At 23.2% G+C, this 27,507-nt stretch overlaps 2 protein-coding genes across 5 annotated transcripts in view; one reads left to right on the top strand and one right to left on the bottom strand.

Moving 5' to 3' along the window:
• Positions 1-27,507, bottom strand: part of LOC117174856 (mitochondrial intermediate peptidase) — an 87,844-nt gene that overhangs the window by 23,312 nt on the left and 37,025 nt on the right. The window contains exon 11 of one of the 2 annotated variants that reach the window (XM_033364252.1): positions 25,104-25,553. The exons of the other annotated variant lie outside the window; for it this stretch is intronic. Coding sequence (XP_033220143.1) covers positions 25,547-25,553 — 7 coding nt within the window. The 3' untranslated portion in view covers positions 25,104-25,546. Of the gene's footprint in view, positions 1-25,103; positions 25,554-27,507 lie in introns of those variants that run through there. 2 annotated transcript variants of the gene reach the window in all.
• The window catches only part of LOC117174855 (cullin-4A), a 69,988-nt gene that overhangs the window by 24,206 nt on the left and 18,275 nt on the right, over positions 1-27,507 (top strand). The window contains exons 7-11 of one of the 3 annotated variants that reach the window (XR_004467384.1): positions 2,735-3,036; positions 9,562-9,792; positions 14,165-14,443; positions 18,656-18,808; positions 24,135-24,462. Coding sequence is in view for 2 of the 3 variants with exons in the window: in XM_033364249.1 (XP_033220140.1) it covers positions 2,735-3,036; positions 9,562-9,792; positions 14,165-14,443; positions 18,656-18,808; positions 24,135-24,230 (1,061 nt within the window). In the remaining variant the exon portion in view is untranslated. Of the gene's footprint in view, positions 1-2,734; positions 3,037-9,561; positions 9,793-14,164; positions 14,444-18,655; positions 18,809-24,134; positions 26,223-27,507 lie in introns of those variants that run through there. The other 2 variants (XM_033364249.1, XM_033364251.1) reach the window with 2 other exon arrangements.

Below are 27,507 nucleotides of genomic sequence, written 5' to 3'. Positions count from 1 at the left end.
TGTTTTAACTGAAAATTTAAGTGTTCCATTTCTGGTTGAAATGTTGATATTGTTTGGTTGAAAATTCAACTATTTGTTATAAAGTTCATTTATTTTGTTGAAAATTCTTCTTTTTGATTGAAAATTTTTCATTCAACACATTCGTGTTGAGAATTCTACTATTTTGTTGAAATGTCGTCTTTTTTTATTTAATGCAATTGTTTTTTTTTTAAATAGAAAATATTTTTTATTTGCAGTATCAAATATTACCTTTTTGGACAAGAATTCATCTTTTTTGTTTTAAAATTCAATTTCTTGATTTGAAAGCTGAATGACTTTGTTTAAAATTCAGTTTTATTGTTGAAGATTTAATTATTTTTTTAGCATTCATCTTTTTGTTAGAAAATTTCTCTCTAAGGTTAAAAACTAATTTTTTATGTTGAAAATTCAAACATTCTAGTTAAAGATTCATAATTTAAGTTGAAAATTAATATTTTTTATTTAAAATTGACATATTCGATTTTTTGTGAAAATGTATCTTTTTAACTTGAAAATTAAACTATTTGGTTAATAATTCATCTATTTGTTTAAATATTCCTTAAAGGATATTTTAAAAAAAGTTATTTTTTAAATGTGTAATATTTTTAATTATTTTTTTTTCCTTTCTGGAAAATGTAATAATTTGAACCGATTGGTTCAGAATTAAGCACACAAAAATGTGTTTTATTTTTTAAAGTATTAGTTTTTTGTTGAAAATTATTTTTTTAACTGAAAATTTAATTATTCTAATTTCAGTTTCAAATTCATCTTTTTTGGTTGAAAATGTAATTATTTGAAAGAAAATTAATGTTTTTTTTTTTAATTCGTCCTTTTTGCTAGAAAATTAATCTCATTGATTTAAAATTCATCATTTTGTTTGGAAATTTAACAGTTAGGTTGATATTTTTTTTTCTATCGACTTGAAAAAATTTTTTAGTTGAAAATTCTTCTTTTTTGGTTTAATTCAACTGCTTTCGATTTAAAATAACAATATTTTTTAGTTGAAATCTTCACTATCACAGTTTTAGCTGAGAATTAATCTTTTTGGCTTAAAAATAAACTATTTTACTAAAAATTATTATTTTTTTTTGCTTGAAAATTCAACTATTTCGGTTAAAGATTAACTACTTTAGTTGAAAATTAATCTTTTACATTTTTAATTCAACTATTTAATTTAAATATTGCCTAAAGGATATTTTAAAATACGAAATTTTATAAACGTATGATTTTTTGGATTATCCATTTTCCTGCTTGGAAAATATATTCATTTGAATAAATTGGTTCAGAATTAACAACAACAAATTTTGGTAGCTTCTTATTACGGAATTTAACTATTTAGCTTAAGATTCAGTTTTCATTCAAAATTATTTTCTTACTATAAATTTAACTATTTTATTTTTTCGTTGTTGAAAATTGATTTCTTTTTTATTTAAAATTCATGGCTCGTTGATTTTATTTTATTGACCATTTTTTTTCTACTAAAAATTGAGCTAATCCATATCTGGTCGGAAATTTGTCTCTTTTCAGTGAAAATATAACTATTTGTTCGAAAATTAATTTATTTTATTGAAAATTAACTTGTTTTTGTTTAAAATTTATTTTTTTGGGTTGAAAATTAAACTGTTTTGTCAAAAAATCATCAAATTGTTTAAAAAAATGGTTTTCCTGACTTTGGTTTAAAATTTAACTACTTTGTGTTAAGTTGTTGAAGATTAAATTAATTTGTTGAAAATTTGTCTTATTTCTTTGTTTTAAAATTATTTCTTATAACTGAAAATTTAACCATTGAATTTTTCATTTTTTTATGACTGAAATTTTTTTTCAACTGAAAATTTAATTTTTAGTTGGAAATATTTTTTTGTAGTTGATAATTCAACTATTTGTTGAAAATTAAGGAATTTTTCTGTAAATGAACTTTTTGTTGACAAATTGGTTACATAAATTTTCTTTTTTGCCTGAAGAAACTCTCTTAGGCCAAGTCAACTCTTTTATAGAATATTCGTCTTTTTGGCTTGAAATTTATTTAATTTTTGGTTGAGAATTCATCTTTTTCGGTTTCAAATTCAGTTACTTTGTTGAAAGTTGTTAAATATTTAATTAATTTGTTGAAAATTCGTCTTATATTTTTGATTAGAATTTTTTTTAACTGAAAATTTACGTTTTTCAGTTGGAAATTTGTATTTTCTTTCGTACAAAATTAACAGTTATTAATTTTTTAAAAGCTAAACTATTCTAGTTAAATATTAAAAATTTTAGTTCAAAATTCATTTTTTTTCATGAAGATTCTACTATTTAGTTAAAACTTCTTTTTTTTTTGCTTGCAAATTCAATTATTTATTCAAAATTAACCTTTTTTTAAATTAAACTATTCCAGTGCAAAATTCAAACGCAACTATTTCATTTTGGTTCAAAATTGATATTTTTTAGTTGAAAATTCAGCTGATTGTTTCAAAATTCATCTATCTTGTCGAAAACGCAATATTTTCACTTGAAATGTTATTAAATTGAAGCGTTTTAGATTGGGTTTACAATAATATGAAAAATATGTAGATAAAATATAAAAATTTGTTTGAAATATTATTCAAATTGTTTTTAAAAATGCAAAATACTTGGTTCCGTTAAATGAAAAATTATACCCGGAAAGAATTGTAAAATTCTCTGGAAAAACCTGAAATTGTGAGCCAATTTTTTTTATTTGAACTTTTTGAATTTTCAGCGAAGTTCGTGGATTGCAAGCTTCGTGCAGGGAACAAAGAGGCGACTGAAGAAGAATTGGAACGGTTACTCGATAAAATCATGGTGCTGTTTCGGTTTATTCATGGAAAGGATGTTTTTGAAGCGTTCTACAAAAAAGATTTGGCGAAGCGTTTGCTAGTTGGAAAATCGGCGTCCGTTGACGCTGAGAAGTCGATGCTTTCCAAGTTAAAGCAGGAATGTGGAGGAGGATTTACGAGCAAACTTGAGGGAATGTTCAAGGATATGGAGCTCAGCAAAGACATTAATATTGCATTTAAACAAGTGAGTATGAATTTTGCAACTATTTTTTTTTAAATCAGGGTGGCGAATTGACCGGGAAAACCCGGAAATTTACTTCTGATCGCAGAAAAATGCAATTTTAAATTATATGTATAATATTGGTCAATTTAGAAAAGTTTATTTATCGAAAGGTAAAAATGTTGCAGATGATCTCAGTTTACTCTAATTATATCATAATTTGTCTTTGAATTTTTATTGTTTTTCATAATAAGCCTTTTGCAATTTTTGGCTTTGTGAGAGTTTTTTTTCGGTGATTTAAGTTTGATAATGGATGATATTTCAAACATTTAGAAAGAATCATTTTCTCTTTTTGGAACAGAGAATTTTTTACATGGGCCGGGAATTTTCTAAAAGAATTATAATTCGAATTCAGAATGAAGGAGTTTAAAAGAATTCTTGTTCCAAGTAAGAATCGATCACAATCTGAAAGAAATTTGAAACAATTTGAAACAATTTTTAGAGTAGAAATAGTATTTTAAAGAATTGTAATAGAATATTTTGTTACATTGTTCATTGCGAATTCATCTTTTATGAGTTAAAAATTAATTTACTTGGTTGAAAGTTAAGGTACTTTGTTAAAAATTATTTGTTTGGTAACTTTTTCAGTAGAAAATTAGATTATTTTGTTTAAAATTCTTTTTAAAATTTTTTTTTTATCAAGAATTAAATTTTTAACTGAAAATTTAACCATCCTATTTTTTATTGAAAGTGTATCTTTTTTGGATGAAAATTGATATTTTTTATTTAGAATATAAACTTTGTGAAAAATTCACCTTTTCTGTAGAAAATTAATCTTTATGGTTTATAAAATTCATCTTCATGGTATAAAATTCAACTATTCTATTTGAAGCTTCATAATTTTAGTTGTAAATTCATCGATTTGGTTGAAAATTAATTCCTTCAACTGAAAATTTGAATGTCCATTTTTTGTTAAAAATTGATCTTTTCTTGTTCAAAATTCAACAGTTTGGATAATAATTTGTTTTTTTTTTTAAATTGGAAATTCAAGAATTTTATCGAAAATTTACATCTTCGGTTAAAAATCCGATTTTTTCTCTTTAGAAAATTATATTTTTTGGTTGAAAATTTACCTTTTTGGTACAAAATTCAATTATTCTCGTTAAAGATTAATTATTTGAGTTGAAAATTCATGTTTTTGGTGTAAAATTCAACTATTCCAGTTGAAGATTCATCATTTTAGTTGTACCTTCAAATAAAAAATTCAATGTCCATTTTTGGTTGCAAATCGATCTTTTCTTGTTCAAAATTCAACAATTTAGATAATAATTTGTCTTTTTAAAATGATAATTCAACAATTTTGTTGAAAATTTACATCTTTGGTTAAAAATCTGATTTTTTTTTCTTTAGAAAATTCATCTTTTTGGTAGAAAATTCAATTATTCTCGTTACAGATTAATTATTTGAGTTGAAAATTCATGTTTTTGGTGTAAAATTCAACTATTCCAGTTGAAGATTCATCATTTTAGTTGAAAATTCCTCGGTTCGGTTAAAAATGAATTCCTTCAACTGAAAATTTATATGTCCATTTTTGGTTGAAAATGATTTTTTTTGTTGTTAAAATTAAATAATTTGGTTGAAAATTTGTCAGTTTTAATTGAAAATTCAACAGCTTTGTTGAAAATTTACATCTGGTTGTAATCCGATTTTTTTTCTTTAGAAAATTATCTTTTTCTTTGCCAGTTAGTTTTCTTTTTTACATATTCTCCTTTTCGGTTAAAAATTAAAGTATTGCAATTAGATATTTGTCATTTTGGTGTTGAAAATAAAATTACTTGGTTGAAAGTTAATCGCTTCTGTTAAAAATGATTTTTTTTTAAGGAATTTTTTACCGAAAATTAAAGTATTTTGTTGAAAATTTGTTTCTTTTTTGGTTGAAAATTGATCTTTTCTTATTAAAAATTCAACAATTTGGATAATAAAATGTCTTTTTTAATTGAAAATTCAACAATTTTATTGAAAATTTACATCTTTGGTTAAAAATCTGATTTTTTTCTTCAGAAAATTATCTTTTTTGGTTGAAAATTCATCTTTTTGGTGTAAAATTCAATGATTGCAGTTGAAGATTCATAATTTTAGTTGTACATTCATTGGCTTGGTTGAAAAATTTTATTTTTCAATTAAAATTTTTAATATACAGGTTAAATATGTATTATTCCAGTTGAAAATTCATCTTTTAGGCAGGAAATATTAGCTATTTTATTGAAAACCATTTTTTTTATAAAAAAGAAATTTTGTACCGAAAATTTAACTATTTTGTTAGAAATTTGTTTCTTTTTTGGTTGATTTTTTTTACAGAAAATGTAACTGTTATTCCAGATGAATATTCCATAATTTTAGTTGAAAATTCATCTCTGGTTGAACATTCATTTTTTGACAAAAAATTTAATTATTTAATTTTTGGTTGAAAACTGATCTTCTTTAGTTGGAAGTTCATCTTTTTTTGGTAAAAATTAATATTATTAGTTGAAAATTTATCTTCAGTTGAAAACGAATACCTTTTTTTTTGTTGAAAATTTAACTATTTTTTTAAAGGTAGTTCTTTCTTTTTGTTGACTATTAGTTTTTTTGTAGAAAATTATTTTCTTAACTGAAAATTTAACTTATTACAATTAAATATTTCATAGTGTCTTCTTGTTTAACAAATACGGTTTTATCGGTTAAAAAAATTCAAGTATTTCAGTTTCATTTTATTATTTATTTATTTTATTTTATTATTATTTATCATTTTAGTTGAAAGTGCATTTTTTGGGTTAAAAACAAAATTACTTGTTTGCAAGTTGATCTCTTTTATTAAAAATTAATTTTTTTTGTGAAGATTTCTCATTTTAATTAAAAATTAATTTCTATAGTTGATATATGAGGCGGAAAGGAACTTTTTGAGGAATATTTAACTTTTTTGTTGGTAATTTGTTTATTTTCTGGTTTGAAATTATTTCGGGGTTTAAACTAAAAATGCAACTGCTATTCCAGTTGAGTATTCCATAATTTTAGATAAAAATTCAACTCTTTGGTTGAACATTAATTTTTTCTCTAAAAATGTCATTCATTTTTTGGTTAAAAATTATCTTTTTTAGTTAAAAATATATATACATATTTTTTTTTTGTAAAAAATTCATCATTTTAGTTGATAATTCATCTTTTTGGTTTAAAATTCAACTATTCAAGCTCAAGATTTACAATTTTATTTGAAAAATCATTACTTTTTTTAAATTTAACTCTTTTTTTTTTAATTAATGTTTTTAATTGGAAGTTGAACTTATTCTAATGGAATATTCCGTAGTTTGAAAATTTGTCATTTTTAATACAAATTAATGATTTATTCTTGCAAATTAGGCTATCTAGTGAAAGCCTATTTAGTGAAAAATTTAAACATTTGTTTGAAAATTCATTTATTTTCAAATATTTTGCTCTGTTTTGTTTCCTTTTTTTAAAGAATTCCTCTTTTCCTCCTATTTTAAAAAACCTTTCCCCCCTTTTTTATTTTATTTTTTCATTTTAAAAAGGAACCGAATTAATTGAACTTAAAAATAAAATTCAACTAATTTTGGCTGAAATTTCAGTCTTTTTGATTTAAAAGTATAATATTAGATTTTTGGTTCAGAATTTATCTTTTTCAGGTAAAAATTTTTATTTGGTTAAAATCAAAAGTCATATTTCTTGGACGATAATTTAACAATCTTCTAGGAAATTTATCTTTTTGGCTTGAAAATTTAACTATTTGCTTAAAAAATCAACTTTTTTTGTTGTTGAAAATTCGTCTTATGTGCTTGAAAGTGCAAAAATGTTTTCCTTTTTCCCCAAATTTCAAGAAACTTCTCCCTTTTCTATTTTTTTTTCGCCTAAATGTTAACTGATTTAGTAGAACAAGAAAATATAACTATTTTGTTTGAAAAATCTACTTTTATATTTTTGATTCGTTATTAATCTTTTTTGGGTAAAAATTTAATTATTTGGTTGAAAATTTAATTATTTTATTGAGAATGCAACTATTTTGTTGAAAAGTATATTCCTTGCTCCAAAATTCAAGTGTCTTCTAAAAATTTGTCTTTTTGTTGAAAATTCGTCTCTTTTTCTTGAAACTGTAACTATTGCTTTGGAAGCCAACTGTTTGCTTGAAAGTTATTTATTTATTTTTTTGAACATTCAACTATTTCTTTGACATTTCATCTTTCTTGGTTAAAAATGATATCTTTGTGTTGAAACATAATCTTTTTAGGATTAAAAATTGAATTTTTCCAGAGAATTCGACTTATTAGCTTGAAAATTCAATTTTTTTCCATATTTTTTGTTCGAAATTTCACTTGTCTTGGTTGAAAATTAAGTTTTTTGTTAAAAATTCATCTTTTCGGGAGAAAAACTGAAATATTTTCAAAAACCTTTGGCTTTTTAACTTAAAAACCGAACTTTATTTATGAAAATTGATATCTTTCGTTAGAAAATAAATCGTTTTTGCTGAAAATTCTTATTTTTTGGTTATAAACTAATCTTCTAGATTGGAAATTCGTTTTTTTGGTTAAAAGTTCAACTATTTGGTTGAAAATTCTTATATTTTGTTGAAAATGTATCTTGCTTTCATAGAAAATTAATCTTCTAGGTTAAAAATTCCACTTTTTGGTTACAAATTCATATATTTGATTGAAGATTCATCCCTTTTGGTAGAAAAATCAATCTTCTTAGGTTAAAATTCATCTTTTTGGTTGAAAGTTTAACTCTTTGGATGAAATTGTATATGCTTTCTAAAAACTTCGTCTTTTTCGGTAATAAAAATTATTTTCGAGGTTACAAATTCATCTTTTTGTCGAAAATATAACTTTGATTAAATTTTATTTTCGTTAAAAATGCAACTATTTTCATCTGTTTCTTAAAATTGGTATTTTTTGGTAGAAAATTGATCTCTTTGTTGAAAACTAATGTTTTTTGTCTAAAATTCATCTCGTTTTTAAAAAATTTAAGTTTTTTTAAATTAAAAAATTCATCTCTTGTTTACAATTTTTTAGCTATTTTGTTGAAAATTCTTCTTTTTTGTTTGTTTGAAAAATAATGGTTTTAATTGAAAAATCGTTATTTTAATTAACAAAATTAATCTTCTTGCTTAAAAATTCATCTTTTTGGTTAAAAATTTATATATTTTCTTGAAATTGGTATTTTTTGGTAGAAAATTGATCTCTTTGTTGAAAATTAATGTTTTTTGTGCGAATTCATCTCGTTTGTTAGAAATTTAAGTTTTTTTATTTTAAAAAATAATCTGTTTTGATTGCGAGTTCAACTATTTTGTTGTATATCCGTCTTTTTTGGTTGAAATATAAATTATCATATTTTTCGTCGAAAATTCATCATTTTTGGCTGAGAATTAAACTAAACTTTCTTAAAAATTCTGTTTTTTTAAAGATTCATTATTTTTGTTCAAAATTCATTTCTTGTTTACACTTTTTTTTAGCTATTTTGTTGAAAATTCTTCTTTTTTTGTCTGTTTGAAAATTCAATTTTTTAGTTAAGAATTTGGTTGAGAAATCGTTATTTTAATTAAAAAAATTAATCTTCTTGCTTAAAAAATCTTTTTTTTGTTGTTTAAAAATGTATATACTTTCTTGAAATTGGTATTTTTTTGGTTGAAAATTGATCCCTTTGTTGAAAATTAATGTTTTTTGTGTAAAATTTATCTCTTTTGTTAGAAATTTAAGTTTTTTTATTTTTTAAATTAATTTGTTGTAATTGCGAGTTCAACTATTTTTTTTATATCCATCTTTTTTGGTTGGCATATAAACTATCATATTCTTCGCCGAAGATTTATTAATTTTGGCTGACAGTTAAACTACTTGGTTAGAAGATGAACTACTTTCTTAAAAAATGTGTGTTTTTTAAGGATTCATTATTTTTGTTCAAAATTCATCTCTTGTTTACAATTTTTTAGCAATTTTGTTTTTGTTGCAAATTCTTCTTTTTTTTTGGTTGAAAAATAATGGTTTAGACTGATAATTTAAGTTTTCCATTTTTGTTTGAAAATTCAACTTTTTTAGATAAGAATCCATTCATTTTGTTGAAAAATCGTTATTTTAATAAAAAAATCATCTTCTCTCTTAAAAATTCATCTTTTTGGTTAAAAATATATATTTTTTTTGAAGTTTAAATATTCTTCATTCGAATTTTAATTATTTTCATTAATAGTTAGTTTTCTTCTGATCTAGTTCCTATCGTAAAAGCACCGAAATATAAATACGACAATTAATAATTAAATCTTACAATAAACTGCATTATAGTTTGTCTGAACATTACTTGTATAATTTATTCTATCAATTGTGATCTGGGGTTTCTCCCTCGGAATTTCTGCAATAGAATTTTATCTAAGCTTGTAAATGTAAGCTGATAAATTAAATTTGTAATGGACTGGCAAATTTTTAGCTTAAATTAGTCAATATTTTTAAAGTACATTAGTCTTTGGTAGCCCTGGTAATTTATGATTCTTTCTTTCTTATCTTTTTTTATTAGTATTCGGGAAATCTACAGAATGAACTATCGGCGAGTAACTTGGATTTGACTGTGTCGATTCTTACAATGGGATACTGGCCAACTTATCCTGTGATGGAAGTTACTTTGCCCTTGGAAATGGTCCAGTATCAAGACGTATTCAATAAGTTCTATTTAGGAAAACACAGTGGAAGAAAATTACAGTGGCAGCCCACTTTGGGACATTGTGTTCTCAAAGCCTGGTTCAATCAGGTAATTTTTTAAATTAAATTAAACTTTAAAACGTTGCTGAGAAAGCTTCTAGAAAGTCAGGAAATTTAAAACTAGTCAGGGAAAAGTCATGGTTCGAAAATTTGTATTCCCTTAGGGAAAAAATAGGTTTTCAAATTTTCTTTACTCTGCTGAACGAAAAAAAAGTGGCTGAACCGTTTTTTCGTGGTTTTCATTTAATTTATAATTTTTTATTTTTGTTCGAAAGTAGAAAAACACACCTTTTCAACAATAGATTCTTGATCTTGTGACGGTGAAAATTAGAAAGCTACAATCGAAGATATTTTAAAGTTTCTCATTTATTCCCGATTTTTTTCTCTTCAATTTTAACAATAATTTTATTTAAATTTCTGAAAGCTAATCATTTTTTACTGTCAATCTTTTGTTTGAAAATTAATTTTTTAACTAAAAGTTTAACTATTGCATTATTGATTATTTTTTGTCTCAAATTCTTATTTTTTGGGTCAAATTGAACTATTTTGATATAAAAATTAATGTTTTAAGCTGAAAAATTCAACTATTTGGATGAAAATGACCTATTTGGTTAAAAATTTCTCATTTTTTTATTGATAATTCAACTGTTTTGTAAATGAATCTTCTTTTTGACTTGAAAATTTAACAATTTGGTTGAAATTTTCTTCTTTATTAAATGGCAATTTTTTTCTTCTTAGAAAATTTACTTTTTTTGTTGAAAATTCGTCTATATTTTTTTGAAATTCATCTCTTTTAATTGAAATTTGATCTTTTCTTTAATTAAAAATGCAACTACTCGATTTTTGGCTGATTTTTTTCTTAAATTGCAAATTCAACTACTTGGTAAAAAGTTGAACCAATTTGTTCAAAATTTATTTTACTTTTTTAAGGTTCATCTCTTTTGTTGAAAATTGCATTTTTTTTATTATTAAAAAAAAATTTTTTAACTGAAAATATAACTTCCGTTTTTTGTTGAAATTTTTTTTTCATTAAATATTCGTCTTTATTGGTGGAAAAGTCATCTTTTTAGTTGACATTTCCTCTTTTTTCGTTAAAACTGCAACTTTTAAGTTGAAAATGACCTTTTTTGTCTCTGGTTGCAAAATTAAAAGTATTTCTTTGAAAATATATGTTTTTGGCAGGAAATTAATATTTGCAATGGAAAGGTTTGTAGAAAATTTGGCATTAAAGCTTGATTTTCTGGGATGCATATTAATTTTCTTAAACTGTAAATTAATTTCTGTTTGAAAATGAAACTATGAAGTCAATTTTTTGTAGTAGAAAATTGCACTATGCTGTTAAAAATTTAACTGCTTGGTTGAAAATTCAAGTATTTTGTTAAAAAGTCATCCTTTTTGGTCAGAAAATCCATCCTTTTGAATTTAAAATTTACTTCTTTTTTTTAATGGAACTGTTTTCTTAAACATTCAATTATTTCGTTGACTTAATTGTTTTGGGTTGAAAACTCAACTAATTTGTAGAAAATTTGTCATTTTAGATGAAAACTTTTTTCTTTGTTGACTGAAAAATCTTTTTTAGTATGAAAATTCATGTCTTTTCTTGAAGATTCGTCGTTTTTAGGTGAATACGGCTGTTTTTAATTAAAAATAAAAATATTTTTCGGTTGAAGTATGAACTATTATATTTTTCCTTGCGAATTTATCTTTTGTGTTTTGAAATTCAACAATTGGGTTAAGATATTTTTTCTTTCTTGGCTGAATAAATTTTCTTAGTTTCAAATTTCATTATTTTGATAAAAATTTCACATTTTTTGGTAAAAAGTGCAACTGTTTGGTTGCGACTTTATTTTGTGTGGTTGAGGATTCGACTATTTTGTTGAAAACTCCTATTTTTGTTGTTGAAATATGCTATATTTTTTGTTGAGAATTCATCTTTTTGTTTTGAAAATTGAACTGTTTTTTTTTAAACGTTTTATTTTGGTTAAATATTAATTTTTTTTGCTATAAAATTATAACTTTTCTATTTTTTGTAGATAATTAGTCTTCTTGGTTGAAAATTATTTTTTTTTTTCGAAATTTGACCTGTTACAATTTCATTTTTTTAGCAAAATTTCTACTTTTGGCCGAAAATTAATTTAATGACTTGAATTCGTCTGTTTTTTGCTTTGAATTGAAAGTATTTTTTGGGTAAAATATTAATTTTTACATTTTTCGTTGAGAATTCATCTTTTTTTAATCGGAAATTCAAAATTGGGTTGAATTTTTTTTTCTTTCTTGACTGAAAAATCTATATTGCTTAAAAGTGTATAAAATAACTCTTGGTATAAATTTCATTTTTTTTTTAAATTGAAAATTGATCTGTTTTGTTTGAGGATTCAGGTATTTTGTTAAAAATTCATATTTTTTGGTTGAAACATCAACTATTACATTTTCCGTCGACAATTAATCTTTTTTGGTTCAAAATTCAACTACTTGAATGTGGAACTACTGTTTAAACATGCATTTTTTTATTGACGATTTATCATTTTAGTTGAAAAAATTGTGTATGAAAATGTAATTATTGTTCATCAAATTCTTTTTTGTTGTTGTGAGAAAATAATGTTTTGACTGGAAAATTCACTGTTTCTTGTAGAGATCTTCTTAGTGAAAAACATCAACTTTTTGATTGTGAATTCATTTCTTTTACTGAAAATTTAACTATTTTCTTAAAAATTCGATTGTTTTGCTTAAAACATAATTTTTTTAAAAATGAAAATGTAACTATTGCATTTTTGGTAGAAAATTATCCTTGGTTGAATTTTTTTCCCCACAGAAATTCAACTATTTGGCTAAAAATGCTTCTTTTTCAAGTAGAAAGTTAAATTATTTTGTTGAAAATTCATGTATTTTTTTTAGTTAATCTTGTTTGGTAGAAAATTAATCTTCTTGGTTGAAAATTAATTTTTTTGTTCAAATATATATCTCTTCAGTTAAACATTTAATAATTTTTTAAAAATTAGTTTTATATTCAATATGAATTATTTTGACTGAATATTTAAATATTCCATTTTTGTTAAAAGTCCATTTAAAAAAAAAAATATGTGTATTTTGTTAAAAGTCCAACTTTTCTGGTTGAAAAAAAGAAAAAAAAGTTGATTTCTTATTAGTTAAAAATTATTAATATATTTATCGTCATAAAAATTTCTATAATTTTAATTTACAATTATATTTTGTATGTGCAATTCTAAAACAGTTGAATATTGGAGGCCTTGAAACTAAAGTTTTTCCTTAAATTATTTTTAAAATTAATTCTTGGAGGGTTTAAAATTTAAATTTCACAGTATTCTAAATTCAAATTCAAACATTCGAGATTTTAGGACCATTACGCTATTAATTATTTCAAAATATCATATTGTCAGTTTTTAATTTAATAATTTTCAATGTAAGATCTTAAAATTGTTCGATTTCAAATAGAAGACTTAAACAAATAAGTCATTTCAAATTGAAAAATGTTTTATATTCGAAAATTTCTAGAATGAATAATAATTCTAAAGGAACATTTGAAATAAAAAAATAAAAAATTGAGTTTAAAATAAAAAAGGATGAAAATTAAACTATCTGAAATGGATACATCAGTAAGTGGACGATTTTATTAATTTTAAGTGCTTACAATTTCAGATTTCTGAATTTTCATGAACAAAGCAACATTTTGGAAAGTATTATTAGCAATTTTTAAATGATTAATTTTTAAGCGATTTAAATTTACTTCAAATAATTGAAATTTTAAAGGGTTTGAGTATAAAAAAGTTTTAATTCGGGAGTAGACAGTTTTTTTCATTTTTAACGTGTCCCATTTAAAATTTCTATTTGTTTCGAAAGCTTTTATTTTTAGAATAACTCAATTTAGTTTTCCATACTAAATTGTCAAATTTTAATCGCCTCTAATTCAAATTATTCAAACTTAAAAAATGTCCATCTTTAATTATTTAATTTTAAACGCTTTTAATTATAAAGAGTACAATTTCAATTCCTCTGAATTTTAAATGATCCAATTTCCAAAATTTGAATCTTAAATATACAATTTGTAACGTTTTCACATTGTTATATTTTTGAAATTTTAATGTAAAATCAGCCTAGTTTCGTGATTATCCAAATCAAATAAACATTGTTTAATCTTTAGCGCTTTGGCTGAGAAATCGTACAATTCAATTCCTTTTTCTAATTAAATTGTATAAAATCGTTCTTATATATTTTTTAATTGCAGACGCTTGCAAATTGGAAATTGTTAATTATTGTTGAAAAAAATTTAAAACCTTATATAAAAAAATTTGTTAGGTAAAAAGAAAAAGTGGTGAGTGAAAAGTTTGGGAATTTCGAAGTTGAGATTTTGTATAGAAAGCCTGAATTAATACTGAAAATAAAAATCCTTTTTCGTCGAACAGGGCAACAAAGAACTGCAGGTTTCCCTCTTTCAAGCGCTGGTTTTGATTCTTTTTAATGATGCTGATAATTTATCGCTGGAGGATATCAAAGCAGCTACGAATATAGAAGATGGCGAATTGAGGAGAACATTGCAGTCCTTGGCGTGTGGTAAAGCCCGAGTTCTTCAGAAAACCCCGAGAGGCAGAGATGTGGCGGACAATGATAGATTCGTTTTCAACGCAGACTTTACTAATAAGCTCTTCAGAATAAAGATCAACCAAATCCAAATGAAGGAAACTGTAAGATAATTTAAATCTATATTTCAGATTTTTATGCCTTAATTCATTTTATCAACAGGGTGTCGATTTGACCGGGAAATGACCGGGGAATTTAATTTAAAAACTTCAAACAACAATTTAAAAAAGTCAGGGTATTTTATTATTTAGTGAGAAGCCAGAGACTTAAAAAAAAATCTTACAAAAGTCAGGGAATTTTTATAACTTTCAATAACTGTCAAGCAGAATAAAATTTTGTTTATTAAATTTAAATTTAAAATTGTTTTATTCCATTTATTAAATATTTTAGGTTTAAAATAATACAAGTTTAAGATTGTGGTATTTAATTATTAATGGTCAGGGGAAAATTTGGATCAGAATTTAATTTTTTTTTTAATTGTTTTTTAAATTTAAGAATTCATCTGTTTTAGTAGAAACTGCATCGTTTAATAGTAAACTTGATTTTTTTAAATTAATATTTTGATGTTGAAACGTCAACTGAAAAATTTTAAAAATGAAAATTAAACGTTTTTTTAAACCTTGTTTCTTTGATTTGGAAATTTATATTTTTTAGTACAAATTTAATTTTTCTTGGATAAAAATGCAACAAAATTCGTCTTTTCTAGTTGAAAATTTTAGTTTCTTCCTAGGGAATTCACTTCTTGTTTGTCTCATATTTTAATATTGACAAGTCAAACTAAAATCTTTTTTGCATGAAAATTCAAATATATTTTTTGAAAATTGGTCTTTTCGATTTAAAAATTTATCTCATTGGTTGAAAATTAATCTTCTTTGCTCTTCGAATTCAACTATATTGTTTGAACCACTTTATTAAAAAATCATTTTTTGTCGACGATTTATATTTTTAGTAGAAAATTCACGTCTTTGGTTTAAAGTTTAATTATTTTTTTGAAAACTGATCTTTTTCAATATAAAATTCAACTGCGTGAGTTAAAAATGAACTGCTTTGTTGACCTTTTTTTTTAAATAGAGGTTTTTCTGTTTGGTGAAAACTTAACTATTTAATTGAAAATTATTTTTTTACCGCTGAAAATTCAATTTTTGTACAGAAAATTCGTCTTGACTTGAAGATTCAACAATTTAGGTAAACTTTTTTTTTCTTTCAAGGCTGGAAAAGCTTTATTTGTTGAAAATTCGTTTTTTTGGTAGTAAAATTAATTCTTTTTAAATTAAATTTCATTTTTTTTTTGGTTAAAATTTTAACTAGTATACTTTTTTGTTGGGTTTTTATATTTTTAGGTTGAAAATTCAATTATTTTTGGAAAATTTTATTTATTTGGTTGAAAATTCAAGTATTTTACCTTATTTAAATAATTTTTGTCAATTTACTTGTTTAAGATTAATTTACTTATTTAAAAATTCAACTACTTGGTTAAAAGTTAAACTCATTTATTAAAAATCAATGTTATTATCAAAGATTTATAATTTCAATTGAAGATTCATTATTTTTATTGAAAATTCATCTCTGGTTGAAAATGTAACTGTTTTGTTGAAAATAAAATTTTTTTATCTTAAAATTTAAGTATTCCAGTCATAAATTGAACTATTTTTCTGAAAATACTTTTTTATATGTATTAGATTTTAAAGAAAAAATTGAACTACTCTATTTTTGGTTAAAAACTTATTTTCTCCTTTTTTCAATTGTTATTTATGTACTTTTTGAAAAAAATCTTCTTTTTATAGAAAATTAATATTTATGGTTGAAAAAGTCTTCTTTTTCGTAAAAATTCCAACTATCTCAGTTAATGATTAATTATTTTAGTTTGAAAATTCATCAGTTTAATTGTAAATTAATTTCAACTGAAAATTAAAATGTTCCATTTTTAGATAAAAATTGATCTTTTCCTAGTTAAGAATTTAATCATTTATTTGAAAATTGGTATTTTTTAATACAAAATTCCACTATATGGTTGAAAATACACGTATTTTGTTAAAAAATCGATTTTTTTTAAAATAGAAAATTATCTTTTTTTAAAGTATTCCAGTTTAATATTTATCATTTTAGTTGAAATTTCATTTTTTAGGTTGGAAATAAAACTACTTGGTTAAAAGTTAAACTTTTTTTTTAAAATTATTTCAACTTTTTAATTATTCAAAATTATTTTTTAGTGGAAAATTCGTATTTTTTGATAGAAGTCGATGTTGTTGATTAAAAATGCATATTTTTGGTCAAAAAATTAAATTATTTCGTTTAAATATTCATTATCTTAATTGAAAATTGATCTTTACGGTTCAAAACTCAAGTATTCTATTCAAAGATTTACAATTTTAGTTGAAATTTAATCACTTTGGAAATGCAAATATTTTTTTAAGTTAGTTTTTTTTTATTGAATTTACTTTTTTTATCTGAAAATTGAACTTATTCCACTCGAATATTAAAAATTATCTTTTTCTTTGTAAGTTAATTTTCTTAACTAAAAATTATTCTTGTAAGTTAAAAATTGAAGTATTTCAGTTAAATATTTATAATTTTAGTTTAAAATGCATCTTTTAGATTGGAAATCAAATGATTTGGTTAAATGTTAAACTTTTTTTATTAATTTTTCTTTTTTAAGGCACATAATTTTTATTAAAAATTAATTTCTTGAGTTGAAAAATGAGCTATATTTGATTAAGAAATGGTTTTTGCTTTGGATGAAGAGGAATTTTTTTACCAAAATTTAACTAATTTGTTGAAATTTTGTTTCCTTTTTGGCTGCAATTTTTTTTTTGCATCTGAAATAAATTTGACTGAAAATTTAATTATTCAATTTTTTGTTGAAAATTTGTTTTTTTTTTAAATTGAAAATTCATCTTTTTTGTCTGAAGTTCAATTATTTAATTTAAATATTCATAATCTCAGTTAAATTCTTAGCTGAAAAATCCTTTATTTGGTTGAATATTAGTTCTTTTAACTTAAAATTTAATTATTTAAGTTTTGGTTGACAATTTATCTTTTTTCAGTAAAAATTAATTCATGGTAGTTTGAAAATTCAACTATTCCAGTTGCAGATTCATCATTTGGATTAAAAATTCATGAGTGAGATTAAAAATTGATTTTTTTAACTGAAAAAAATTGGACTGAAAATTTAATTCTTCAATTTTTTATTGAAAATTCTTTTTTTTCCATTGAAAATTCATCTTTTTTGTCTAAAGTTCAATTATTTCATTTAAATATTCATAATCTTAGTTGAATTCTTAGATAAAAATGTCTCTGGTTGAATATTAATTTTTTTTAACTTAAAATTTAATTATTTAAGTTTTGGTTGGAAATTTATCTTTTTTCAGTAAAATATAATTTTTGTTAGTTTGAAAATTCAACTATTTCAGATAAAAACTTCAAAAACCTTCAAAACTCATGTTTCGGGCTTAAAATTCAACTATTCCAGTTGCAGATTCATCATTTGGATTAAAAATTCATGAGTGAGATTAAAAATTGTTTTTTTTTCAACTGAAAAAAATTGGTCTGAAAATTTAATTATTTAATTTTTGGTTGAAAATTCGTCTTTTTTTATTAAAAATGTATCTTTTTGTCTAGAGTTCAATTTTTGTTATTTAAATATTCATAATCTTAGTTGAATTCTTAGATAAAAATTCCTCTGGTTGAATATTATTTTTTTTAACATAAAATTTTTTTTAGCTAAAAATTGAAAATTTTGATTGAAAATTTGTGTCCTTCAATTGAAAATTCAATTATTCCTTTTAAAAAATCCAGGTTTTTTTCCATTTGTGTTTTTTGGTAGAAAGTGAATCTGGTTGTTTGAAAATTCATCTTTGTGGTTCGAAAATTCAAGTATTTCAGTTAAATATTCGTCAATTTAGTTGGAAATTTATATTTTGGATTAAATTTCGACTATTCTAACTAATTTTTTTTTGCTGAAAGTTTAACTATTCCATTTTTTGTTGAAACTGATATTTTTGATGTAAAAATTAAGTATTTGTTTCAAAATTTAGTTATTTTGAAAATTTTCGCTGTGTTGTGTTAAAGGAGGTTTAAAATGAACGTGATAAATTTAAATAAATAAATGTTTGAATTTTGCGGCAAATATGAATATTTATTTTTGCTTTCTTTGGAAAATTGAAAAGCTTGAACGGGAAATGACCGGAAATTTGTAATCGTCCGCCGTATCGCCGCTCTGACTAATAATTAATTAAATTAATTATTATCATAATAATGTTATTTAATTTAGTTGATTTAATTAATTATTATTACTTAACTTATTGATTCGTTTTTAGAACGAGGAACAAAAGGCAACGGAAGAAAGAGTGTATCAGGATCGGCAGTATCAAATTGATGCAGCTATTGTTAGGATCATGAAAATGAGGAAAACTCTCACGCACAATCTCCTTATTAGTGAGCTATATAATCAACTTAAATTTCCTGTCAAGGTAAGGTTTCATTTTTTCAGGGGATATAACAATATTTTAATAGTCAGAGAAATGTAAATGCAGAATCAGGAAAATTGGTAAATATTAAAAAACAAACATGCGCGCTTCTTTTTTGTCTCGCGCAATTTCTAAATTATAATATAAAATGAATAATCATACAAAAATGTTTGTATTTCATAGTATTTCCCGGCAAAAAATGTTAATGTAATTAAAATTTGATTAAAAATTCATAAATTGTAGAAAAATGGTGAATTTCATGAATGAATTTATTTTTTTTTACCTGGAATTTTATAAATTTCTAGAAAAAAAATTTGTTCAACTTAGATTTCAACCGTTTTGTAAATAAAGAGTTAAATTTTTATCTTTTTCAATTATGATATAATTTAGCGTAGAATGCGTATTTCGAGATTCTTCTACTTTAAAAATGTTCCATTTTATATTTTAATTTTTAAGCGTACCTTTTAATTTCAAGATTTTTAAAATGCAGTTTTAAAAACCTAATTAAAAATTAGAAGTTTGAAATAAAAGATTTTGGATAAAAAACATTTTTAGTTGATCAACTGTGAATATTAATTGATTAATGATTTTTTAAATTGAACAAAAGTTTAAGATTTAAAAAGTGAATAATATTTGGGTTTTCAAGATTATTCGGAATCAGTTCACAATTTTAGAATTTGCAGATTTTAACGTTAGAAATTAAACTGTTTCAATTCGAAAATCTTATTAGTTAAATAAATGTAAACGCCCGATTGAAACTTTTTTAACTATTTTCAATTTTAACACATTTTCAAAATAATGTATTCGTAATTAAAAGATTTTATTATTTATTATCATTCATTGATATTATTTCAGTCTAAAATATTCCTTTTCTAAGCCATTCAATTTGAAATTGTTTAATTTTTAAAAATAACGATTACTTAATATTTATAAATATCTGTTTATTTAAAATCAGTAATTATAAATTAAATATTAAAAACTAAACAAAACGAAACTAATGTTTGCAATGTTAATTGTTCTATATACAAAAATGTAATTTTTAAGTCAAGTTTTTGAATTTTGATGTATACATAACGATTTTTTGAAGAATGTTTGAAAAAATTTAAAATTAATTTAAGATTTTAAATAATTTCAAATAATTTAAAATCAGTTTGCGTGTACCGAAAAAATCCGGCTATTCACACGAAAATTTAAATATAAATAGCCCTGCATAATTTAAAACAAAATATAGATTTTAGTAGATTTCTAACAACGAATTTAGAAGCTTTTTAAGAGTTTTGAAAGGCTTCAGAGGAATAAAAAACATTTCTAAGGAAAATTAAAAATGATTTTTTATTTTGAAAAATTAATTTTCAGTGAATATTTAAAAAGATTTAGAAATTTAGCAGAGTAAAAAAAAATTGTTTCTTAAAAATTAACTATTCCATTTTTTATTGTAAATTTTTTTTTTATTTGAAAATTTATGTACTTTGTTTAAAATTGGTCTTCTTTCTTTTTTGTAGAAAATTAATTTTCTCAATTGAAAAATTGTGGTTTTAATCGAAAATTCAAAAGATTCATGAAAAAGTCATTGTTTTTGTTAAAAATTGAAATTTTCTTTTATGGAGGAAAATCAAGTTCCTCGGTTGAAAATTCATTTTTTGTTGAAAATTAAACCAGTTTATTGGAAGTTAAACTGCGTTGTTAAAATTTTATTTTTTTGACTTGAGATGCGTCACTGCAGTCAAAAATTTTATCTCTTTGGTTTGAAATGTAACATTTTTGTTTTAAATTCGTTTTTTTTTCATTAATATTTTTATTTGAAAACGTAACAATTTCATTTTTTGTTACAAATTTATCTTTTTAGTTGAGAATTCCACAATTTTGCTGAAAATTAATTTATTTTGTTGGAAATTCGTCTTTCGGTAGAAATTTAATTTTTCTTTTATTTAAAAATTCATGTTTTTTGGTTGAAAATTCAACTATTTGATTTACTCTTTTCTTGATTTAAAATTAATATCTTTTTTGGTCAAAGTATCAACTATTAAATTTTTAGTTGTTAAATTCTTATCTGTTAATAAAAAATTAATTTCGTTGTATAAGATTCTATAATTTAGATAAAAAAGATTTTGTTGTTTTTGAAGTGATGTCATTTTAGTAGAAAATTTATTTCCTTGTTTAGAAATTTGACTATTTCGTTGAAAACTCGTTGTTTTTTTGGTTCAAAGTTTATTTTTTCACTAAAAATTTAACTATTGTAGTTGAAGATTCACTATTTTAGGTGAAAATTCATTTCTTTGGTTGAAAATTCAACTATTTGTTGAAAATTCATTTTTTTTAAATTCATTTTTTAACTGAAAATTTAACTATTTAACTGTTGGTTGAAAATTGGTATTTTTCAGTTGAAAATTAATGTGATTTGTTGAAAATTCGTCCTTTTTGGTTGAAAACTAATATTTTGAATTGAAAATTTGTGTTTTAGTTGAAAGTTTAACAGTTTAGTGAAAAAGTAATTATTTTAGTTAACAATTCAACTATTATTTTTTATATAAAATTCAACCGTTTGGTTGGCAATTAACTATGTTTTGTTGCAAATCAATGTACTTTATTGAAAATTTGTCTTTTGTGGAAGAAAATTAATTTTCTTGTTTGAAAATTCATCTAATTTGTTAAAAGAGGAACTACTTATGTAACTATTTCATTTTTTTTTTAGTAGGAAGTTCAGCAATTTTATTGAAAATTAATGTATTTTGTCGAAAATTCGCCTTTTTCGGTAAAAAAAGCAGGTTTTATGTTGACAATTCAACTATTGGGTGAAACATTAATCTGATTTGTACAAAAATTAACTATATTGTAAAAAATCATTTTTTTGGTTTGATAATTAATTTTTTTAAATTGAAAATGAAAGTATTTACTTTTCAGTTGAAAATTCAACTATTTGGTTAAAAGTTGATGTAGTCTGTTAAAAACTCGTGTTTTTTTTTATACAAAATTTAAATTTATGATTGAAAGTTAAACTATTTTATTAAAAAATTTAACCATTTTCCATTTTTTATTGTAAATTTATCTTTTTTATGTGAGAATTCATGTACTTTGCACGTAGTTTATTAAAGATGTATCTTTTTCGGTAAAAAATTAATATTTTAAATTAAAGATTTTTATTTTTGGTTGAAAACTCGACAGTTTCGTTAAAATCACTTTTTTGTTAAAAATTTAACTATAATTTGATAGAAAATTCAACTGTTTGGTTGACTTTGTCTTTTTTTTTATAAAATTGATTTATTTTATTTCAAAAATTTCTTTTATGGGACAAAATTAATTATCTGGGTTAAAAATTTTTTTTTTTGAAAATTAAATTAATTTGTTAAAAGTTGAACTGCGTTGTTAAAAATTTATTTTTTGAATCGAGATGCCTAATTTTAGTGAATAATTTATCTCTTTGGTTGAAATATAACTACATATTATTTTCTTGAAAAATCGTTTTTTTTTTAATTAATATTTATAATTGGAAACGTAACTATTAGTACTAATATTTGAGGACTCAACTATTTTTTGGGAAATTGGTATTTTTTGTTTGAATTCTACCGTTCTTCACTTAAAATTAATATATTTTTTGGTTAAAGTATCAACTATTATATTTTTAGTTGATAAATTAATGTATGTTGATAGAAAATTAATTTCATTGTAGAAAGTTCCACAATTTTGTTAAAAAATCAATTTTTTTTTAAATCCATCAAATCTTTTGAATTCTGGTTTAAACTCAAGACACATAATTTTAGTTAAAAATTCATCTCTTTGGTTGAAATATAACTATTATTTTCTTTAAAAAATCGTTTTTTTTTAATTAAAGTTTTTAATTACAAACGTAATTATTTCATTTTTTGTTAAAAATTTATTTTTATTGATTGAAAATCTCTTCGTAGAAAATTAATTTTTCTTTTTTTTTACATTCATGTTTGTAGTTGAAAATTCAACTATATGAAGAAAATTCGTTCTTTTTTATTTAAAAATAAATTTTTAACTGGTCAATTTTTGGTTGAAAATTGGTAATTTTTGATTGAAAAATGAATGTCATTATTTGTTGAAAATTCGTCTTTTTCGGTAGAAAATTAATCTTCTTGGTTGAAAATTACAATTTTTTGAAATCTTAAATTTTTGAAATGTTTTGAAATCTGCGAAATCTTTTAAAATATTTGTGAAATTTTCGAAATCCTTCAAGTATTTCTGAAATGTTTCAAATCTTATGAAACCTTTTGAAATGTTTTGAAATTTTATTAATTATTATATATATCCAACATGTAAATATATTTCATAAGATTTCTCAAAGGTTTTAAAGACTTTACCAACATTTAAAAAGATTTCACAAGAACTTCAAATATTTTTATGATTTCTAATAAATACAAAAGATTTCACCAATATTTCATAAAGATTTCAAATTTGTTTAGAAGATTTCACAAAAATTTCAAATATTTTAATGATTTGAAATAATAAAAAAGATGTCACAAAGATTTTACAAAGCTTTCAAAAGATTTGTCAAAGATTTTACCAATTTTTTAAAAAGATTTCACAAGAATTTCAAGTATTTTAATGATTTCTAATAAATACAAAATATTTCACGAAAATTTCATAAACAGTTCATAAAGATTTCAAATTTGTTTAGAAGATTTCACCAAGATTTCAAATATTTTAATGATTTCAAATAATAAAAAAGGTTTCTCAAAGATTTTACCCACATTTTTTAAAGATTTCACAAGAATTTCAAATATTTTAACGATTTCTAATAAATAAAAAACATTTCACAAAGATTTCATAAAAATTTCAATTTTTTTTAGAATATTTCACAAAAATTTCAAAGGAGTAAAGATTTCAAAAGGTTTTACAAAAATTTCAGATATTTTAATTATTTCAAAAGAATACCAAAGATTTGACATATATTTCAGATTTCATAAAGATTTCAAATTTGTGTAGAAAATATCACAAAGATTTCAAAGATATCAAAGATTTTACCAACATTTTAAAGGATTTCGCAAAGATTTCAAAGATTTTACAAAGAGTCTGAAAATTAATATCATTTCTTGAAAATCCGTCTTTTTCGGTAGATAATAAATCTTTTTGGTTGAAAATTACATTTTTGTGAAATCTTCTTAAATCCTTGAAATGTTTGGAAATCTGCGAAATCTTTTAAAATATTTGTGAAATTATCGAAATCCTTCAAATATTTCTGAAATGTTTGAAATCTTATGAAATCTTTGGAAATGTTTTGAAATTTGATTAATTATTATATATTTTATATTATTTTTTTATCATATTATATATTATACATTTGATTAATTATTGTAATTTCTTGCAGCCTGCGGACCTGAAGAAGCGAATAGAGTCCCTGATCGACAGAGACTACATGGAGCGGGACAAGGACAATGCAAATCAGTATAACTATGTCGCGTAACCTCGACCGCATGCCAAAGTCTCAACGAGGTGGAGGGAACATCCTTACGTCGTTTTCTACAAAGACCAACTGGTTTACATTGACGCTTGCCGTCCCCAAAGGCAATTTCACAAAGAGAGAATTAAAATTTCTCGATCGAGTCAGTGTTGCCTTGTGTTTTTTTTTATTTTCATCAATTCGAGAAATCGAAAGTCGGAAGAAACTAAAAACGTTGGACAGTGGACACTTAAAAGTATGTCGTGAGCAGTGCTTTTATTTACTTTTTTTGTCTTGATTTTAGATTCTGATTGAGGGGGTGGGGGGGGGGGGCGAGGAAGTACATGAGAGAATATCACTAGTAATGTATCTGTTTTTACATAACAAAAGTTTTTTGTTTTTTCTACACTCCAGTTGATTCGAGTTTAAAGAAAATGACGGAATATTGTTTTCGTGAATGGTGAAAACTCTTTTTGTGAATTGTGAAAACTCTTTTCGTAAATCGTGAAAACTCTTTTCGTCATTTTTTTTCACTGTCGAGACTGGAAGAAATCAGTGTGGAAAACGATATCGGTAGAAAGTGAAATTAGATCACAAGGCACCCTTGTATTTACAGAATGATCGGTATTCGAGGAAATTATTTTTCAGAATACTTTCACGTGCCTGTTTCTTGAGAGATTCGTAACTAAGATTATTTATTGAATACAACTAATAAAAAAATTAAAAAATAAAAAAAGTGGACAGTAGCAGCAATGATAAAATTGAGTCACGCGCTGTCCAGCTGCTTTTTGTATAATAACCTTCAACTTCGAAATCTTACTTGACAGTAAAATGTGGACGGAAATTTTGCGCGACACAGAGGGAGAAAAGTGATTTCGAAAAAAGAAAATAAAAATATTATTTTTTGCTTTTTAATGCCAAACACTACCTTGGGCTTCGGCTTAAGCCGGAGGTGGTGTATCATTTTTGTTAATTTGTACATTACTTTCTATTTTCTAAGCCTTATGATCTAACCACAAATTGACTTTTGATCGACTGAGTCGAGAATAGAATTATATTTCTTTATCACCAAGATACTGTGTAAATTAACGGAATCTTGTTGTAAGGAAGGATCTTTAAATACTTTTTGATACAAAAAAAAGGCATATAATTGAGTCTTTGAAAAAGACGATTTTTCTCTGGCACACTAGTATAGACGGAGTTTTCAAAAGTGCACCCATTCCTCGTGCAATTGTGGATTGAATTAAAAAAAGGGGTTCAATCTTTTTCTTTATTTTTTTTTCTTTTTTTTTCTGTTTTGGTTACTCAAAAACCATTTCCGTACTGACTGCGCGCCACTGCTAACATCTAAATAAAGTAGTTTAAATTAATGACAGATATTGTGTGAATAAGAGGAAAGCGTGAATATAAATAAATAATTAAATAAATAAATAAGAGAAAAAAAATAGTTGACAAAGTAACACGAGTACTTGAGACTCTATAATATTGTAGGAACCGACCGACTGTTACTTAAAATTCAAAGGGTACTTTGTGGTGAGCAATATTAATTGGCCAGAATTATGAGATGAGGAGGAGGAGGAGGAGGAGGAGGATCATACAATGGTTTATAGTTTTCTGTCTCAGTGTTATTTATAGACTAGCTTCTGTTACTGGGAATTTTATATAAACGGAAAAGTGCAGAGGAGAGAAGATAAATGGGGTGAATAGCGAATTTTAGTGCGAAATTCGGCGAAGAATTTTATTACAAATGCAATTGCGACGAAATGCAGTAGACAGTTACTCTGAGAATGTTGCTCGAAATTTGGTAAAGGTCGAATGAATCGATTATTTATTTATTGAAAGCGCAGTGAATCGCGATGCGGATAATCAAACTTGCATCTCACGTACTTTATACTGCATTTGCCTTGAATAAATAGGTTATGCTACAAAACTTATTTTTATGTAATATTTCCTAGAATTTGTCAACACTGTAAATAGCTTAAGGTTCCGTATTTGTAATAAAAAGAAACGAAAAATTCAATATACCTGGATAGTTATCGGAAACTTATTTTTATCGAATGTTTATTTTATTTACAGGCTGTTGAGCGATTTTGAAAATCTTGAAAACCTGGAAATCTCCTTGGGATTTTTTTTTTTCATCAGAACCTTGAATTTTTATTCTGGTCTTAAAACAGTTTTCGAGGGATTTTGAATATGCACTAGATTCTAAAAGGTTGGAAAATAATTCTAAAGATTTTAGAATATTTCAAAAGCATGGTGGCCGCTGGACCGGGAAACCGAAAAATAACAGTGAATTTATTTTTTTTTTACCGGAAATTTTACAACATTTTTAGAATTAAAATTTGGTCCGACTTCGATTTCAACCGTTTTTAAAATAATTAGTTAAATTATGATTTTTATAAATAAATAAATAATTTTTTTAATGGATCTGTAACTGTTTCAATCCGAAAGTCTTGATAAGGATTAAAATTAATCTCATTTATTCCGATTTTATTTTTAAATACAAATTTTTATGATTTATCAATAAAATATTTTAAATTCAGAGTCTCAGGTCTTCCTTTATATTATTTTTTATATTAAATTTAATTAATAAATTTATTAATATATTATTTCTATTAATTTTTTTAACCATTAAAAAATGTAAACGTGCGTTTTACTTTTTTAACTTGAAAATAAGTCCATAGTAATATATTTTTAACCCATTTAATTTTAAATTTCCTAATGTAGAAAAAGAATAAGGATTTAATATTTTGCAATATTTCACTGTTCATTTAAGACGAGTAAATTGAAACCAAATATTTAAAAGAAAACAGTTTTTTAAGTTTTGAAAAGATTTAAAATTAATTGAAAAATGAAAATGATTTCAAGTAATTTAAATGAAATGTTTTAACATTTTTTCCAGAACTTTTAAATATATTTTGAAATTAATCAAATTTTTCATACAATTCTTTGGAGATCCTGCAAATTAAAAAAAAAATCCTTAAAATCTTCCAGGTCCTTCTTTGATAATTTTTGAAATTTCTTAAAATCTTTAACTTTCTGTTAGAATAATTTTTCAAAGTGAAAAATCATTTTCAATTTTCCTAAGAATCTTAAAACAAATATTTTAATTCTTTTGAAGTCTTGCAATTCTTAAAAAAATTCTAAATTTCTTGTTTGAAATCTGCAAATATCTACATTTTTGTTCAATTCGGCTTTAAGTATTTGAAATTTTTTCAAGTTGTAAATTTAATTCGAATCTTTTTAAAACTTCTAAATATCTCTTAAAATTACTCTATTTTTTTACAAATATTAAGTATTT

The sequence above is a fragment of the Belonocnema kinseyi genome, chromosome 6 (assembly GCF_010883055.1).
Source record: "Belonocnema kinseyi isolate 2016_QV_RU_SX_M_011 chromosome 6, B_treatae_v1, whole genome shotgun sequence".
In the NCBI taxonomy this organism is placed as follows: Eukaryota; Metazoa; Arthropoda; class Insecta; order Hymenoptera; family Cynipidae; genus Belonocnema; species Belonocnema kinseyi.
The sequence above is the reverse complement of the archived record's forward strand: the minus strand, read 5'-3'. Positions and strand labels throughout refer to the sequence as shown.